Source organism: Sparus aurata, chromosome 7, assembly GCF_900880675.1.
Source record: "Sparus aurata chromosome 7, fSpaAur1.1, whole genome shotgun sequence".
NCBI lineage: Eukaryota > Metazoa > Chordata > Actinopteri > Spariformes > Sparidae > Sparus > Sparus aurata.
The window spans coordinates 2,707,361-2,725,649 of NC_044193.1; the positions used below are offsets into that span (position 1 = coordinate 2,707,361).

At 43.4% G+C, this 18,289-nt stretch overlaps 1 protein-coding gene across 2 annotated transcripts in view; it reads right to left on the reverse strand.

Annotated features, from left to right (window-relative positions):
• Positions 1–16,229, reverse strand: part of dnmt3bb.1 (DNA (cytosine-5-)-methyltransferase 3 beta, duplicate b.1) — a 41,073-nt gene extending 24,844 nt beyond the window's left edge. The window contains exons 1-2 of one of the 2 annotated variants that reach the window (XM_030423894.1): positions 15,967–16,229; positions 7,648–7,756 (exon numbers count right to left, since the gene is read on the reverse strand). In XM_030423894.1, the coding sequence (XP_030279754.1) occupies positions 7,648–7,756; positions 15,967–15,974 (117 nt within the window). In that variant the 5' untranslated portion in view covers positions 15,975–16,229. The remainder of the gene's footprint in view (positions 1–7,647; positions 7,757–15,966) is intronic. The other variant, XM_030423895.1, reaches the window with a different exon arrangement.
• Positions 16,230–18,289: the final 2,060 nt, after the last annotated feature.

Here is an 18,289-nt window from a genome sequence, read left to right on the forward strand (position 1 = left end):
ACAAGTAAATTTCCGAGGACACGACCTCCACGTTCTCTCAGATACTTAACGGTCCTGCGAGAGGGATCGCAGCTGGAGGAAATGTGAATCCCTGCAGCACAGCTGTACTTTATTGGCCTCGGCTGCCACAGCACGCTCCCATTACTCCAACTAACACATTAAAACAGAACATGTGACAGACACACTGACCTTCAGGCTCATTTCAGTAACTTCCTGTTTCTCTCTCATGTAGTTACGCACCTGGCAGCCGTCCAGGAAAACCACCAAACCACCAGTAAAGGCTTCTGATATGAACTCCAGCGGGGTTTTCCCTGCCGATGTCTGCACCGCAGCGCCCGCTTACAAACAGTCTAAAGGTCGGCCGCAGAAAATACGCTTCTGCAGGAGGATGTGTGGACGAGGAAACACGGAGGATCTACAGATGACAGCTGCGTCTTATCGTGTTCACTGTCGCTTTATCTGGCGATTACTTGAAAACATTTAAGAAGCTGGAATCAGATCATTTTAAATTTCTTCTCGTCAAGGCTGATCGTTCCAGCTGTTGAATCAGTTTCTATCGTTCTCCAACACAACAAGAGAGGAACTGTAGAAATGTTGTTACAATAATGTTAAAAGGATGGTGAATAGTTATATTTACAGACGGCTGATTTAGGCCGTTGTTTCGTCGGTCCGTCAGTGACGTTCAGTAGTTTTGTTTTAAGGCACGACTCCTTGATTGACAGGGAAATCTGACCAATTACACTCCAGTGAACACGTGAACTACACAGCTACAGAAAGACGTAAAATAGAAACAAAACAAGTCGCCCAAAATGAAACATCCACTCATCCTCTCCTCCCTCCATGCTGATGGAAAGTCAGGTGAAGTGTTGAAGTCCACAAAAAGACATTTCTGCAGCTTCACAGCAAAACAGCGTTGAAGCATTCTGCTGAACAACTGGAGACAAAACAAAGAGTACCCGGGGGAAAAAAACAACCGGAGAGCAACAAAAGGCTCCACACAGCTCCTCTGACGTTATCCAGGCTTGTGCACTCAATTAAAAGCTAAATATTTTACCTCGACTTTGGCATCTTTTCAAATCAATTCGGGGATCTGAAGGCTTCGAGAGACTCGGATTCTCCCCGTCGTCTGAATGCTTCGACTCTGTTTTGCTGTGAAGCTGCGCCCGACTTCCCATCAGCATCGAGGGAGGAGAAGATGACTGGATTCTTTGTTTTTGGTTGAACTTTTTTTTTAGCAAAAAACGTATCAGTTAAACAAGCAAATCAAGTTTACAAAGGGGGAAGTTTCTGTGGCGTTTGTTTTCTTTGTGGAGGAGAAGAAGGAAGCAGACAAAAAGAACAAGATGTCTGTCGCCTGTTCAAACTTGTTTGCTTGGTTGTTCCATCATGTTTGTTGCTGGATGTCAAAGGCCGCAAACTCCTGCAGCAAACAATATAAAACATACCTCCAGTAAAAGTAAAAGTCTAAGCATTAAAAGATTTATGACTCTAAATGACGCTGTGTTCTTTGCTACCCGCCTGCATCAGAGGTACAAATCACAGCCTAAAGAACCCGTTGGAACCGGTTCTGATAAAATACTATAAAAACAAACAAAACTATAAAACTTTGCAGTTTTTACGAGATCTTTATCATAATGTACCACAAAACAACCGTGTGAGGTGAGAAGACGTGACGACTGCGCCGCAGGTCGCGTTATCTGAGGAGACATCAGACGGCTGCTGTGAACCTGAATCCCTCGCAAACGAGTTTGACTGCAAAATAAAGAGACTCCAACCAGCTCGGGTTACCTCTAAAGATCCTTCCAAACGTTTGTCAAACCTGGACGCAGACAAAGTGAGGACAAGAAAACCGTTAAAAGATAAACGTCTGTGACGCAGAACAATCACTCATTCATTAAACCAGACAGGAAGCAGATCTATGTGTCCTGCAGGGAGCACGAGAGGAGGACGCACACACTCACACCTGGAGGCTGATCATTACCACAGCATGTGTGTGTGTGTGTGTGTGTGTGTGTGTGTGTGTGTGAACCTGATTTGCATCTTCAGGTTTTTACTCGACCCATAACTCACCGCCACCCGAGACGTCCAAACAGACGGACAAGAAAGACAAGAAAACACCCGAGGCTCCTCCATCCGTCTCCACCTCCCTCCCATAATCTCTGCTAATCTCATGCTACCTTCCTCCTCTAACTACCAACTCCGAGCAGGGAAGAGTGCGAGCTGGAGGCTGTTTGTTAAGCTTAGTAACTTTATCTCTTTTCATGGAGGGTCGTGTACCAGACTGCAGCGTCCTTACTGACATATAACCAACCTTAAAACAGCCAACGGTTGTTTTTTTATACTTAAGTCTTAATGTAAAGCTTAAATAAATGATATATAACATGTCAGCGAGCTTTAGAAGTGCTGGAGATTCACACAAGCTGCTTCCCTCGACAGACAGGAAACATTTGAAAGTTTCCCTCAAACACTACGTTGTTAATGTGGAAGGAGTACAACAACAAAACGACAACAAAATGATCATATAGATCTCGTGAAAGCAGCTTAATCTCTCCGTATGCAGCAAACGATGTTGTTTTGAGAGTCAGAACAGCGATTTCTCCTTCTACAAGTCACAGAACTGTTAAATCTTTGTCTCACATGAGGCTTTATTCGCTCCAACACGACTGATATAAACAAACGAGGGATCTGTCTCAACATAAATTACAGATGAGGCTCTGTGGTGATTATAGATGCTCCCGCCTCCGTCACGTCTAAACCTTCACTCTCCTCTCTCACCAGGTCGTCTTCTGTAAACACTGAGGGAGTAAACGCCGACAGAAGGAGCACGAGACCAGACTCTGTTGCTCCAAACTTCTTGGAAAGTAAAAGCAGAAGACAAAAGAGAAACCTGCTAAAATAAGTTCAGTTTGTTTTATACTTCCGGTCCTCCTCCTCCCTCCTCCTCCTCCTCCTCCTCCTCCTCTTCCTCCTCCTCCTCCTCCTCCTCCTCCTCCTCCTCCTCTCCTCCTCCTCCTCCTCCTCCTCCTCGGTTGCTGCCAGCATCAGTTCAACTCTTCCAAAGTGATTTGTGAAATGTTTCATTCCAGTTTGAGACATGAATGGAAAACGGTGATGTCGGCCAGGTAGCTGTTTAGACTATTATCGTTATTATCCTTCATTAACCTGCCTTCCTGGATATGCATCACTCCTCCTCCTCCTCCTCCTCCTCCTCCTCCTCGCTGCTGGCAGTCATGCCCAATGAAGCATTAAAGTAGCACAAATGATCCTCCCCTCCACTCTTCTGTCTGCCCCTTTTGCTCTCTTTCATAGTACAAACACTGCAACGACGACCGCTACAACTACTTTTATAACCACCGCCTTCGAGTAAAGTGTGTTTAACATGCGTCTATCTTCCATCTGTGCGGTAAAGCGGTGTGTGAAGCCTCGCGCTGACGTCACACACACACATTCCTCTCCGAGCGGCAGCGTGCCCTGCGGCGCTCTGACAGCGCTGTCAAAGCATCTTAGCGAGGCCTAAATGATTAGCAACGCAGGTCCACGGCGAACATCTGAGCAGGACTGTTCCAAAAAAGAAAAAAAGAAGAACGCCCGGGGTGCAGCAGAGTGTAACAAAGGACCTGCGAGGTAAAATCAACAAAACACCCACGGGTGCTTTTAAAATGTGCGCCGGGTCGTTTTGGTCCACGATGCTGCAAGTCTCAACTCAAAGACGAGGTCACGTCGTTTACAGGGTGGAAAGTTCAGTTTTGATTACCTTGCTTGAGATTCTTTATAGTTGCATTAATTTAAAGATGCACACAATTAACTTTTCTTCCATTTTTTCCCCCCTCAGCGAAGTTATTGCACTCCTGTAGTTTAAAAACAGGGACGACGGGACGATCAGATATCCAGATTTTTTCTGCTTCAGCTTTGTCTTAAAATAATCTGAATTACAAAGGTCTATTTGCACAACTACTGTGCAACAACAAGTGTGTTTGTGGAGGCACAGGGGACAGCAGAGTTCATGTTCAGCTACAGTATAAAGTTTTATTTTCTTTAATTCGCCGACAGTCAGTCTGCTGACGCCGTCGAGTTCTCTCGCTCTGCCCTCAGGCCGCTGCTCACACTAAGAATGTGTCCTCTGTGACTCCGAGCTCAGGCCTAAATTTACGTCTGACCCCAAAAACCACTCCAGAGTGCTAAACACCTTCCTGTGAGTCCAGCTCAGTAAAAAAAACAACAATTTTCTAAAATACAGCAGGTTTTTTTTGGTTGATTTGGCAGAAAACCAGCCTGAACACACACATACCGGCGTGTCAGCTCTTTTTTTTTTTTCTTTAAATGTCACGCTGTTCATCTGAGTCATCTGAGATTAAACAGGATTAAAGGTGTTGAGGTGTTTCACAGTGGAATAATACGCTAACCTGTCATCAACTGTTACATCTGGGAGGGCTGCAGTCCAGATGTAGTACCTGGTTCCATTTTAAATCTGAGGTGGTGCGATACCTGATCTGTTCAACTCTGTTAAAAAAATCTCTAAAACATTCATTTAGTTGAAAAATATCAGTATTTAATCTAAGTCTTCTTGTAGGTAGGTCACACAGTTAAAGGGATATTCCGGTGTAAGTTTAATCCATGTTCTAAATCACAGTGAAACTGTGTTAGACTCCCTCTCGAGAGATCAAGTTAGCAGACCGCTAATTTACGGAGTTTATCAACCTCAGAAACGACCGCACGACAACAATACACTGCAGTAAATGGATCCAAATATAAACCGCCACCAAAAAGCCACAAATAATGCTCAGAACAGCACCAAACTTCAGCAACAGTACAAATAGGGTCTCAGCACATAATCCGGGGCATCTAACCTCCGCTAGCTTAGCTGGATTTCTACTGAAAAGCTGACTAAATTTACCACTCTTCTGCAGCAGCTTCCTGTTGACGGGAAGTCCCGACGAGTCGATTACCGAGTGCAGTAGAGTTCCGCGGCTCATGGATGAAAATGTGTGATTATGACTCCATGGAAAAGCAATCAAAGTTCATATGTGTCTTACCTGCCAGTTTATAACAGTTATTATCGAGAGCGGACAGGGAAAAGAACGGAATTGAGCATTTCTAACCGCACTCGGTAATCGTCGCGTCGGGACTTCCCCGACCCGGAAGCTGATGGAGGAGAGTTGAAGTCTGTTTTTAGCTTCACAGTAGAAATCCAGCTAAGCTAGCGGAGGTTAGATGCCCCGGACTATGTGCTGAGACCCTATTTGTACTGTTGCTGAAGTTTGGTGCTGTTCTGAGCATTATTTGTGGCTTTTTGGTGGCGGTTTATATTTGGATCCATTTACTGCAGTGTATTGTTGTCGTGTGGTCGTTTCTGAGGTTGATAAAACTCCGTAAATTAGCGGTCTGCTAACTTGATCTCTCGAGAGGGATTCTAACACAGTTTCACAGTGATTTAGACCATGGATTAAATTTACACCGGAATATCCCTTTAAGTTTAACTGGTGACCTGAAATCATTTATCTATGATTGATTAGCTTTGGATCATATCACCTGATCGTTAACAGTAGGTGAGGCTCTGTACTGTATTGTAAACCCTGCTTTCTCTGTGTTTGTGGAAAAATGGAGGACAAAATACAGCACAGAGGAAGTGAGTCTGCCGACACGGGAAGAGGCGCCGTTTTCCCCGGTCGATAACAACGGATGGTGGAACGGCGTTAATCACTGCGGAAACTCTACGATGCAAAAGAAGAAGCCGCTGATGGACGAGGTGGAAGAAGGTGAAGAAGGTGAAGAGGAAGAGGGATAGAAACCGAGGTGAAACAAGAGTGAACGGACGGACAATCACGAGATGGAGAGCGTCCGGTGTTGTGTCGAAATCTGTTCGAATCAAGACGCTTCACAGCCGGCATCCTTTCTACAAAACCTGCCGACTTTAATAATTAATAATTAACACAACCAGATGTTTTACTCCTCTAACAGCACTGAGATCAGATTTTCAAGCTCGCACTGGAATTCTCAACAGAAGCGTTGCAGTCGAAGCAGCGAGAAGATGAAACCACGTGAAGCATTTTGAAGATAAAAAAAGCCGACCTGAAGCAATTTGTGTGCATCATCACAGCTGAGCAGGGAAACATTAGAGAGAGTTGTTTTTATCAGATTTAACGGGTGATTACAGTTTTTACGTCCCGGTGATCGCTGACAGTGAAGACTTGGTTCTGGTCATGTGTCGCCAAGATGGCTGCCGAGTGGCCTGAAAGGACGTCGGCGTTACCGCGGCTCAAGAGCAGTTACTTTGAACTTTGTGAACTCTGAATCTTGATATTTATAAGTAGTTTAGTTTTCATCTTTCTGTTGTAATCCACTCGTTCCTGGATCCTGCACCTGCGCTGTATGCTGGTACCGTCACACTCGACCCGTCGGACTGACAGCTGAACGGGTCGAGCAACACGACTTGTGAGAACTGCGCTGCTCGCACAGGAAGTGTTCTGGATAAAATCACCCAGCAGATCGTGTCACCTCAAGTGCAAAACCTTCAGCCTGCGATCTGAAGAGCGATAAGTAACGGCGCGCCCGGCGTCACGCTGCCTAAACTTGAAGTGAATACCTGCAGACGCCAGTCGTCATGCCACGCGTGATCAGACGGTTCGCATAGAGACGAAGAGCAGACAGAAGGAAAGAGGGAAGGAAAAAAAGACAGAGGAAGAAGAAGAGAAGAGAACAAATGAGAGAACGAAGAGAGAGAACAGCAGATGGTGGAGGGAAGGAAGGAAGTGTCGCTCTCAGACGGAGTGATATACGAGACAGAGAAAGAGGAAGAAGTGGTAACGGACGACAGGAGCCACATTAACTGTGTGTGTGTGTGTGTGTGTGTGTGTGTGTGTGTGTGTGTGTGTGTGTGTGTTTGTGGCTCTGCACGTAATGAAACTGTGAGAGTGAAAGTGTGTGTGTGTGTCTGTACATGTGAAACAAAGTGTGTGTACAGGTTGAGAAAGTTTCTGCAGAGTGTGTAATCAGGAAATGTGAGTGTGTGTGTGTTTGTGTGTGTGTGTGTGAACACTTGAAGCGAACCCATTGGACGAGAACATAAAGACTCCAGTGTGCCGCCGCTCTAATGTCCTCCATCCTTCCGTGAATCCTTAATGTTCTCGCCTCCTTCCTCTCTCTCTCCTTCGCCGCCGCCATCCTCCATCCTCTCTTTCTATCCTGCATTTCCCATTTCCTCTTTTTGTAGATGCAGCTGCGTGTGTATCAGTGTGTGTATCAGTGTGTGTGTGTGTGTGTGTGTGTGTGTGTGTGTGGCGCATGCATACACCCTCACAGCCAACATGCATTCTCAATTAGACTCGTATAACATGCTGGCACTCTTGTCCGGGCATCTGCCCTGGCATTGACACACACACTCTTTGAAACCACAGCTGGCAGAGAGGAGTTACAGGGAGTGGTTGTGTGTGTGTGTGTGTGTGTGTGTGTGTGTGTGTGTATATATATGTGTGTGTGTGTGTGAATGAGAGGGCTGTGGTTTTTGTAAATGTTTTCACTTTGACTTTTATTATTTCCACAGTCACAAAGGAAAGGAGCACGCTGTGACCCCTCCTGCCTGTTGTGAAACGTATGTGTGTGTGTGTGTGTGTGTGTGTGTGTGTGTGTGTGTGTGTGTGAGGGACTCACGGTGGCGGCCATGTTGTCGCTCTCCTCCATGATAGCAGCGGAGTATTTGTTGGAAGGCATCGCTGTGGCGGTCGACTGGTCCAGTGTCTGTCCTGACTCCTTTTCAAACCTGACGAGACAAAAACCAGAAAATAATTTAAACGTTTTGCTCCCAATTTCACTGCTGCGCCTGTAAACATCAGTCGTGGTTGTGGATTATCGGTCAGCATAATTACTAAACGTTCAATGGATCAATAGTGGAAGTAATCGTTATTGTAGTCCTGGATGAACTGCACATCAGGAGAAACAACTTATCCAACATGTTTTGTTGTTGCTGTTTATTCTCCTGTTGTGTCTTTTCATTCAGGTTTGATTCTGACTTTGAGTGCCGGCCTCCCAGAAAAAGCTCAGCACAAGCAGTGTCAGTATCAATCACGCGTCACTGAAGGTCAGCTGAGTCGTTATCGATTGATCTTGTAAAAGAAAATGTGAATCATTCACTAGATCACACGGCGACGTCTTCAAATCCGACCAACAGCCCAAAACTCAAACTGACAATACTGAAGGAACGGCAGCAAATCGTCACATTTAAGAAGCTCGAACCAGCTGGAATATTTACAATTATACTGTTTAGATCGACTAATCGACTGATCTACTAATCGTTGGCCTTTAACATATTGGAACGTCTTTAACTTGTTTCCTTCAGATGCGTCCGTCTTTCACAAAAACGTTCATCGTTCTGATGAATAATCAGTTTGTGCATCAGTTAAATTAAATATGTTAAAGTTAAATAAGTAGAGGCAGGAAAAGAAAGAGAGGAGAGGAGAACGCCGGCCTCCTACACGTCTATACAAACCTGAGGTAAACAGATACACAGGCCTGTCAGGGGGTGTGTGTGTGTGTGTGTGTGAGTGTGTGTGTGTGTGTGTGTGTGTGAGAGTTACTCAGTAGGTGAAGGTGTATGTGTTAGTACATGCATTATGTATGCAATTGTTCTGCATTTAGTGTGTCTACATTCTTCGGAGACGCCGCGCTGCTGCAAAAAGAGTGCATATGTAATTGTGTGGCTGTGTGTGTGTGTGTGTGTGTTTGGCTGTGTGTGTGTGTGTGTGTTTGGCTGTGTGTGTGTGTGTGTTAAATTTCAGGGTCGGGTCAACAGCTTTGTCAAACAAGCCCGTGCAGAGCGACCTGCAGACCTCAGGTAGACCTCGTGTCAGTCTTAGTTTCACTCGCTTTAATCCGCCTGGAGACATAAAAACAAAGTGATAATAACACGCAGAGAGAAAACGCACTGAAACGCCCCGAGTCAACGTGTAGAGCTATATAATTAATTCAGTCTGAGAGCACAGCTCTGTATCAGGGCGTCGTTTAATCACAGCTCTCGCTGCGCAGGAGAAGTTATTGTTACGCTGTGAGAGAGAGCGACACTGTAGATAATCCCAACGTGTCACTGAGACGGATCGACGGCAACAAACACTTAAATAAAGTCCAACAGAACATCACAAACGGCACCGTGTGTCAATGTAACGAACACATTTCACATAGGAGCTTCATTTTGGGTTGAAAGGAACCATTTTGAACTTCCTGCGACTTCCTGAAAAAAGTGTCTGCGAACACAGTTACTTAAAACATGATCAGTTCTGTTGTCGTTTTCTGGATCACAAAACTTTAAACAGGGGATTATTGTACAGAACTTATTGTGCCGAACAGGTTTTCCTTGCATTCCTTGTCTGTCATGTACTTTATGGCTCCTTCCAGCTCTGATCGAGGCCCTACGCTAGAACTTTTTGTGCCGAACAGGTTCTGATTCTACATGTTGAAGTTCACCTGAAGTCAGTCAGTCAGCACTAGTCAATCCTTCTTCAGGTCCATGTAAAAAGCATAATGAGACCGTTTATGTCCTTATTAGATGCTTAGTAATGTTAACAAGTGTTATTAATATTTTCCTATTATGTCATGCTAAAATTGAACTTTCTTTTTCAGAATTAAAACTTTATTTTAATGGTTAATTATGCTTTTTGCAGCGGCTGCATCTGAAGCAACAACACTGCCGTCAGTCCGGTGTTTGTTCATTAATCAACGAGTATGTTTTAGTGTCATCAGGTGACTTTAGTTGTGAATGTGGCGCTGTACAAATAAAGATTGATTAAGTGATTGATAGGTTGATAATCATTTATTATGCACTTATAAATAGTAGATTGCATCACAATGTTTCCTGCCTTTCTCTGTATAACAGAAATAATGCAGGAACAATCAATCAGTGATCATGAAGGCATTAAAAGAGGAATTTTAAACTGTATATTTGGATTTTGGGCTGTTCTGAAGTCACCATGTCGGATGTTGACGTATTTTTTGACAAGGAACTTTTAATTTGTGTTGTTTCTTTTAGCCTCTTTGGACAACAACAGAAAAAACAAAGTACATTTAGTTTGAGTGTCGTACCAACAGACTACAGATTCTCTCCTCAATCCATCCTCAGCATGAAACACACTTTCCATAATTTATTCAACCCAGATTAAGTCTGAATCCAATCCGGTGACGGGCTTCAAGAATAAATACAGCAACTTTATAGAATCTGCCGATAGTCTTTAAATAAAGAGACCAATTCATCACCAGTTAAAAGTTCCTTTTATTAGGTTTAAAAAAGAAACCCAAATATTAATCACTTCTGAGCAAAACTCTCAGCATCCAGCAAAACCGAGCGTCCTCTTTTCTCACGCTTTCAATGAAATTGGTGAGCTGCCAGACTGGTTGTGAGATTAGATAAACACTCGCACGGCTCCCTAAATAAACTGATAAACTCTCTTAAAGTCGATCCATAAAACCAGCTGGATGTCATGTCAAGTCTTTTTAGAGGCTTTAAGATACGTCTGTTTGAAGTTTAACAAAAGATAACCAGCCGCCCAAATCAAAAGAGTGAATGACGAACATGCAAATGTGTCTGTTTGGTGTGTGTGTGTGTGTGTGTGTGTATATTTGAATATGTAACAAAAAAACAAACAAAAAAATCCCCAGAGAACCACAGAAACACGAGTTTTACAGATCGGGGATTCTGGATTTTACCCCTCATTTCTTACAGTCCCACTACAAAGGGGAACCTTCAGCGGCGGTATGAAGAGGAGGAATCATTAAAGTGTGACACACGACTCTCTTTACATACGTGTGGCACGTGACGGCTCGTCGCCGTGTGTGAGTCAAAGCGTGCAGACGCAGGTAAACTCCGTCTCCTGACATCGACATGTCTGAATCAGCGAGGGACTCTCCCTCCAACACGCAGGTGAATGAGTTCACCGCTCAAACAGGAAGTCGACTCCCCACGCCTCCGACCTTTCACCTACACACCACCAGCAGCACCAAAAAAAGGTCCCTGCTAACTGTCTGTTTCTGATAAAAGCTTTGATTAATGACATGTTGTGTCATTGTGTAGTTGTGTTATTTCTAACTGAAGCACAAACAAATATAACTCAAGTGCTGCACAATCCCAGGCCGTCACTTTGCGGGCGTCCAATCAGGCGTTTGCATCCTTTTTTTTTGCATTTTCTCATAACGGGATCTCTGCAAGAAACGTGGCTCCGTCTTTACAGGCAGAGCGAGAGTTGGTGGGCGAGAATGAATTAGAAGAACTGAGGAAGGATGGAGGGCAGAGAGTGAGTGAGGGGCCCAGGGAAAGGGGGACACGGAGGACAAGGGGGTGGGCTGCACATCAAAGTTGTGTCTGGTGGCTGGAGATTAGGGACCGCATTGCAAGAGGGGATTGTTCACTCCCCAAAGGGTATGGACATGAATGTGTGTGTGTGTGTGTGTGAGGGGGGGTCGGCTCCTCAGGGTCTCTCTCTGGGGGCTGCATTCCTTGTCTGTCATGTACTTTATGGCCCCTTCCAGCTCCGATCGAGGCCCTACACTTTATACACTGTCTACTTTGTTGCCTATTGTACGATGGAAGGAACACGAGCTGGTACGGTGAACCGTCCACTCAGCAGCAGCCGGGACCCACAGCAGCCGTCAAGACTATTAAAGATAATATGCTAAGATAAATTGCTTATAATAACGTGTATTTTTCTAGACGATAAAATTTAGCAGCGTTCTGTTCGGCGAGAAAAGAAGAGAGAAGAGTTACTGAGAATTTCAGTGACGCACGCTAAATAAATCCGCTGGGATGCATCCAGTCAGTATCGGTTATTAAAGGCGCCTCAGGTATTTGTTTAGTACTGAAACTATAAAAAATTCCGGTTCTTCTTATTAATGGCTGGTTGATGACTCATCGAGATTTGGTATCGGTGATTTGGCTGCAATTAACCAATCATTTTCACAGCTTTTTAACCGCTCCGATAATTTCTCAACTCATTCGGCGAGTTGTTTGATCTATAAAATGTCAGAAAATGGTGGGAAATGTCAATCGGTGTTCCTCAAAGCCCAGGATCGGGTCGCCAGAGGTGTTTTTGTCCACAACATAAAAGATATTCAGTTAACTGTCGAAGACGAGGAAAGAAGCCTGAAAATACTCACATCTAAGAAGCTGGAATCAGAGAATTTGGACAATCAAAAAATTGGGGGACTGATTGAATAGTTGAAAACTATTCAGACGAAATCGTTGCAGCTCGTGTGGATCGACCGATCAGAACATTTCCATTTGATGTGGATCAGGTAATAAAAGTGAACACAAACATGAAGGAAAAACACGTCTCCATGACAGATAGCGGGCTTTTACACCACACTAACGAGGAACGAAGAAATCCTTTTCTAATTTGATTCCAGTGAAAGTGATGGTGGACCGATTATCAGTTTGCATTTGTGCATTTCGGGATCTGTTGCATCGTTCTTGTGCTTCAAACAGGATTTCAGTTCTAATGCCTGAAGCAAGGTCTATGGTTCACACGAGGTGACGAGATTTTCACGTTTAAAATACGTCAGTAAACACCCCACGTGTTTAAAACAAGCGGCTGAGTGTGACTACAGAGGTTGTTAGCTGTCGGCACTCAGCATTAGTGATGCTGAAGTCATGTGATCGGGATGCAGTTAGCCTAAAGTTAGCCTGAGATTCATTTACGCATCTTAAATCTTAAAAGTGCTGCTGGTCTCTGCAGGGAGAGATTGGTCTGTCGCAAACTGGAAAAAGCTCATTTTCCGCAGTTATCCAAACCCTAATTGAAACATCCTGTTGGCTTTCTGTTGAGGGAACCAGAGCGATGCTAACTTCTGGGTTAGCCCACAAACATGCCTCATCTCTGCTGCTCAACAACATCCCACAACAGCGTCCCAAAGCAGGCAGACGTACAGCCGACACAACACGTGTTACAGGCTTTCTCGTAGACACTCATCATCATCCGGCTCCCATTTACACTCCTCTCATAGTCGCCACAGTATATTCTTCTTCAAATGCATTCAGTTCAAACCCTCAAGCATTGTAGCAGCAGCTACAACATTAATCGGGTCTTAACTTCCTAAATCACGAACATTTAACGAGCACTACAAACCGTAAATGTCCGGCGTCAGTTCTCCTCACGCTTCACAATAAATTCACTGACAGACGGTGTAACTGTGAGCCAAGAGGAGCCTGAAGCTGACTGAACTTCTTCCAAAAAGATCTTGGCATTGCACATTATTTTGACAAGAGGGCAATTAGGAGATTACAGTGTGAAATAAGTCCGGCTATAAAACATAAAGAGTTCAAACTGAGTGTGGAGAATCAGACACTCGTTCACCACCGCCTCTGGACGAACGCCCTCGTTTCACCAACTTCGTCGATTATGAGCTTTGAACAGGAGACACAGTAACTTTTCTTAAACTGTGAACAAAGTCAAGAAAATATCGATTTCAGACATTTGTGGCTCTGCAAGCCGCAATTATCACAGTAAACGTGAAACAATAAACGAGACAACAACCGGAATGCCGTCACGCGTCCCGACAGCCGAACATGACGCCAAGAAATGACTTTTCTGTCCAAAACTCAGAACATGTTGACTTCGCCGTCACACACAGCAACAACACTTCAGTATCTGGAACCTGAGATTCATTAACTGAAGGACGAAGGAGACTTCTGCTTATAAACTGACTTTGATTATCAAATGAGTTTCTGCAGATCAACTCAACGTTTCAACTTCAGGAGTGAATGAAATGATGGAACATGACAGGAGCCAGATTCACACTGACGTATTTATGCTCGTTGTCGTATCCTGATAAAATGACTCATCGTCTCATTAACATCATCGTGTGACTCATTTATCTCGTAGTAAGTTGTTTCAGCTGAATCCACAGATTTGATCTCAGGATCAGTTCAAACCAACAAATCAACACTCATCAGAAACATCAAGAGTCACAAACTGAGCGGAGATATTCCGCTGACTGCAGTACGAGTACGAGTACGGTCACATTACTGAAATATTACTTAATTACACGTTAAACTACAGGTGTTAAAATAATTATTCAGTAAAAGTGGATTAAGATTTTATTGGGCAACATTGAAAAAACGTTTTGCGACAGGAAGGAGAGGTTATAATGACAGAATCTAATTAAACAAAACAACTGAGAAGAGTAAAAACTGTCCATACGACATGTTTCTGTCAGGTGTTTGTACGAGGAGACGTCGTGTTACAATTCAGTTTATTAACGCTGGGTGGATATCTGGATCATAAATGAACTGGAGACAGCTGTTTGTATATTAGTTGTAAACAAAAACTGAGAATTGAAATAATAAGAGTTAAAAATTACAGAAAAGTAACAGATTAAGTTTAGTATGTTAAGTTTACGTGAGGACTTCCCAGCATGCACTCCTGAGAACATTTCTTTTAAAATGAAACTTGATGTTTCTGAAACATTTCAGTACAAATCACATCTTTTTTTTGGTGTAAAACCTGAAGACATCGCTCACCATGATTAAAGATTATCACTGACTTCAATTTCTGACCATGACGGATAAAATATGTACATCAAAGGACAGTTTTTAAGAGATGAATCTTATTTTATGGAACGTCTGTAAATTATGTTGTACAACACAGACTCCTGAAAAGAAATGAATCCCAGTGAACTAATGATTTTAAGCTTCTGTTTCAGTTTGTACATACAGACGTGTTCAGTCTCATCTTCTAAGTTTAAGGCGACAATCTCAACGCAATTTTCTTAAAGTTAACTAAATCGTAATAAGACTGCGCCCACTTCTTTTTATGAAGTTGTTTTAATCTTTAGATGGAAATAAAGTCATCCACTCATCGGTCACATGTGCTTTACCTGCTGTGAGAAGTCAAAATGTCTGCCTGTTCAGAAGTCCCTCTGCATTTTGAGTGATTTTAAAAGATATTTCCCTGAATAATCTCTTAAAAATAAATTCTGCTTAAAACCTTAAAGACTTCTTGGATTGTGCAGAGGGGGGAGGAGGTCTGTGCATTATCCAACCACCTGCATGATGTCAACATTCCTGTGAATTACCGCTCCTTCACTGCGCTTCTCTCCCAGGTGACTCCTCCCCTTCACCATCCACCGCATGGCTCCTCTGCTCAACTCTCTCCAGATGAGAGACAACTTTTCATTTGTTATGTCTGGTATACTTGTTTGCTTGGTTTTGTCTTTGTTTGTCCTGCCAACATTTTCATTAAAACCCAACAAAGTTGTCATGAGAGTGATGAAATCCTGCCGTCAGCAGTCGCGACATGTTGAAGCCCTGGAGCGCGTTCAAAACCAGGAAACCACGGCGGGCAACGAAAGAAACTAAATGCAATGAGGAGTAATCCTGCAAGTCAAACCAGATCTAACCACACAACCTGCAGGAGCGACTACAAAAGAAATCACTGTTCAACAACTTTTCAGCACCAAAGGCGCAGTTATGATCAGACAGGGAGGCAAAACTCTGCACCAGGAGCAAAGTTTGAGTCCAAAGTGATGACAGAGAGAGATTTAACTACTTTAAAGTGTGAATTTAAAATGTTAAACTCGTCTCAGATTATTGTAGGAACACGATAATAACTGCTCTATAATCCCGACACGACACGGTGTGGATGTGTGCACGATGACGAGGAGGATTGTTGGGATTTTTTCTTGTCAACACATCTACAAGCAGCTCGGTGTTTGTCGTGCACATGGACGCAAACACACACACACACACACACACACAAAACTTAACAAGTGCACGATGAAATAAACTAAAAGCACCAGAAACAACAAGTCTGCCTCCACACAAACGCAACAATGTGATTTCTTCGTTGTCGTGCGTAAAACATGACCGTGTGCGTAAAAGTTTCTCTGTTGCGGCTTTTTTTAATTACTCAGCTCAGATATAAAAACGTGCACACACACACAGAACAGAACAGAAAAAAAGGAAAAGCCGCCCTCCCCCGGGAAAAAACTTACATAACCATCCACGCGTGTTGCACTCATCCACGGCAGGGAAGTGAGGAGAAGGTGAGTCGATGTCTGAAGAGTTGAGTTTGAGGAGGAATGGAGTGAAAAGAGGTGAAAAGCGAGGCTGGCTCGGAGCTGGAAGCAGGGATCAGGTCCGTCTAGTCCTCTGGCAGGAGGTGTTCACTCTGTCGGAGCATGCTGCTGCAGATCTCTCTCTCTCTCTCTCTCTCTCGTTCTGTCTCTCTCTCTCTCTCTCTCTCTCTCTGTCTCTCTCTCTCTCTCTCGTTCTGTCTCTCTCTCTCTCTCTCTCTGTCTCTCTCTCTCTCTCTCTCTCTCTCTCTCTCTCGCGTGCTCTGTGCGTGTGTGTCCTGCTGTACACTGCGTGAACTTGGCTGCGGGTCGGCCCTTCTATAGTCCTCCCCGCGGGGGCAGATGGGAGCAGATTGGTCGCTTGAGTGTTTCCCAGGTGAGAAAGTCAACTCCCATTTTCTGCTCTGCCTGTGGGGGGTTAAAGAAAGTGAGCAGGAACTACTTTCTCCACCTCCACCTTCTCTCTCTCTCTCTCTCTCACACTTCTCAGTCTGAGTAAACCTCGCTTCACCATATTTCCCTAGAAAAACACACAGACTTTCCCCTTTTTGTCCAGGGGGAGGTGAGACGCACTGTAGCTGAACAGAAACTACAGGAGCCGACCTGTTGACACAACTGTGTACTTGTTTCTTACACCTGAACATCCGTACTGCAGTACAAACTGTGCAATTATAGGGAAAAATACAATACCGGGAAGAAGAAGTAGAAAGTTAGTTTAAAGTAGGTTTGAAGTGTTTAGAGGAAAAGTTTACCCTAAAATTAAAATCCAGTCATCCTCTCCTCCCTCCATGCTGACTGAAAGTCAGGTGAAGTTTTCAACAAGACATTTCTGGAGCTTCACAGCAAAACAGTGTTGCAGCATTCTGCTAAACAACTGAAGCAGCTGGAGAGTTGATTTAAAACGTTGCTGAATTAGTTATTATTACCTCCTGTTTGCAGTGTACTCATGTTTATACAGACAGCCATCACTGAGTTACTGTAATACTGAAGAAAACTTAATAACGTGATGTTTCTAAGGCAAGTTCTGCACATGAGAGGAGTGACTTTTTTGAGGATTTCTAAACAGATATATAGACATTTCTGGAGCTTTGCAGCATTCTGCTAAACAACTGAAGTAGCTGGAGACTTGATTTAAAACAACCCAAAAAATTAGAAGAAACTACTAAAATGCAATTGAAGTGTTGCTGAATTAGTTATTACTACTTCCTGTTTGCAGTGTACTTGTGTATATACAGACGGCCATCAATTACTCATTCTGATACTGAAGAAAACTTAAAAACATGATGTTTCTTAAGCAAGTTCACATGAGAGGAGCGACTTTTTTGAGGATTTCTGGAGCTTCAAAGCAAAAGCGTAAGCATTGCAGCATTCGCTTTAACAACTAAAGTGGCTGGAGAATTGTTTTAGAACTCACCAAAATGAGTTGCTGTCGTTAAAGGATTTCCGAGTTTTTCTCACTAATGTATCTATTTTAACACTTCTCTCCTTTTATTTACACACCACTAGGTTCAGTAGGATTTGTTTTTGAGGTTTAATAAAAGTCTCTGGAAGCTCCAACATCCCCAACTTATCTGCAAAGACGGTATTTACACCTTAACTAACGCTTTTAACTTAGCAGCTACAGTGATGATTTTGAAGCTTTAATGGAGTTTTTTTTACATTTTAAATCAAGTCTCCAGCTGCTTCTGTTGTTCAGCAGAATGCTGCAACTCTGTTTTACTGTGAAGCTCCAGAAATGTTCTGTGGAAAACAGGACTTCACCTGACTTTATATCAACATGAAGGTGAGGAGATAATGACTCCATAAATCAGCTTAGAAATACAAAAAAAAAAGTCGCTCCTTACATGTGCAGAACTTGCCTTAGAAACATCATGTTTTTAAGTTTTCTTCAGTATAAAGTAACTCAGTGATGACTGTCTGTATATACATGAGTACACTGCAAACAGGAGGTGCTAACAGCTCATTTGGTACCATTTTAAATCAAGTCTCCAGCTCTCTCAGTTGTTTAGCAGAATGCTGCAACACTGTTTTGTTGTGAAGCTCCAGAAATGTTTTGTTGAAAACTTCAACTGACTTTCATTCAGCATGGAGGAAGGAGAGGATGACTGGATTTTGAATGTTTCCTTCAAACACAATACCTCAAATCTACGTTTTAACTAACTTTCTACTTCTTCTTCCCAGTATTGTATTTTCCCCATAATGATACAGTGAAGAGTTGGTTGTTTTTACATTTTAAAACAAG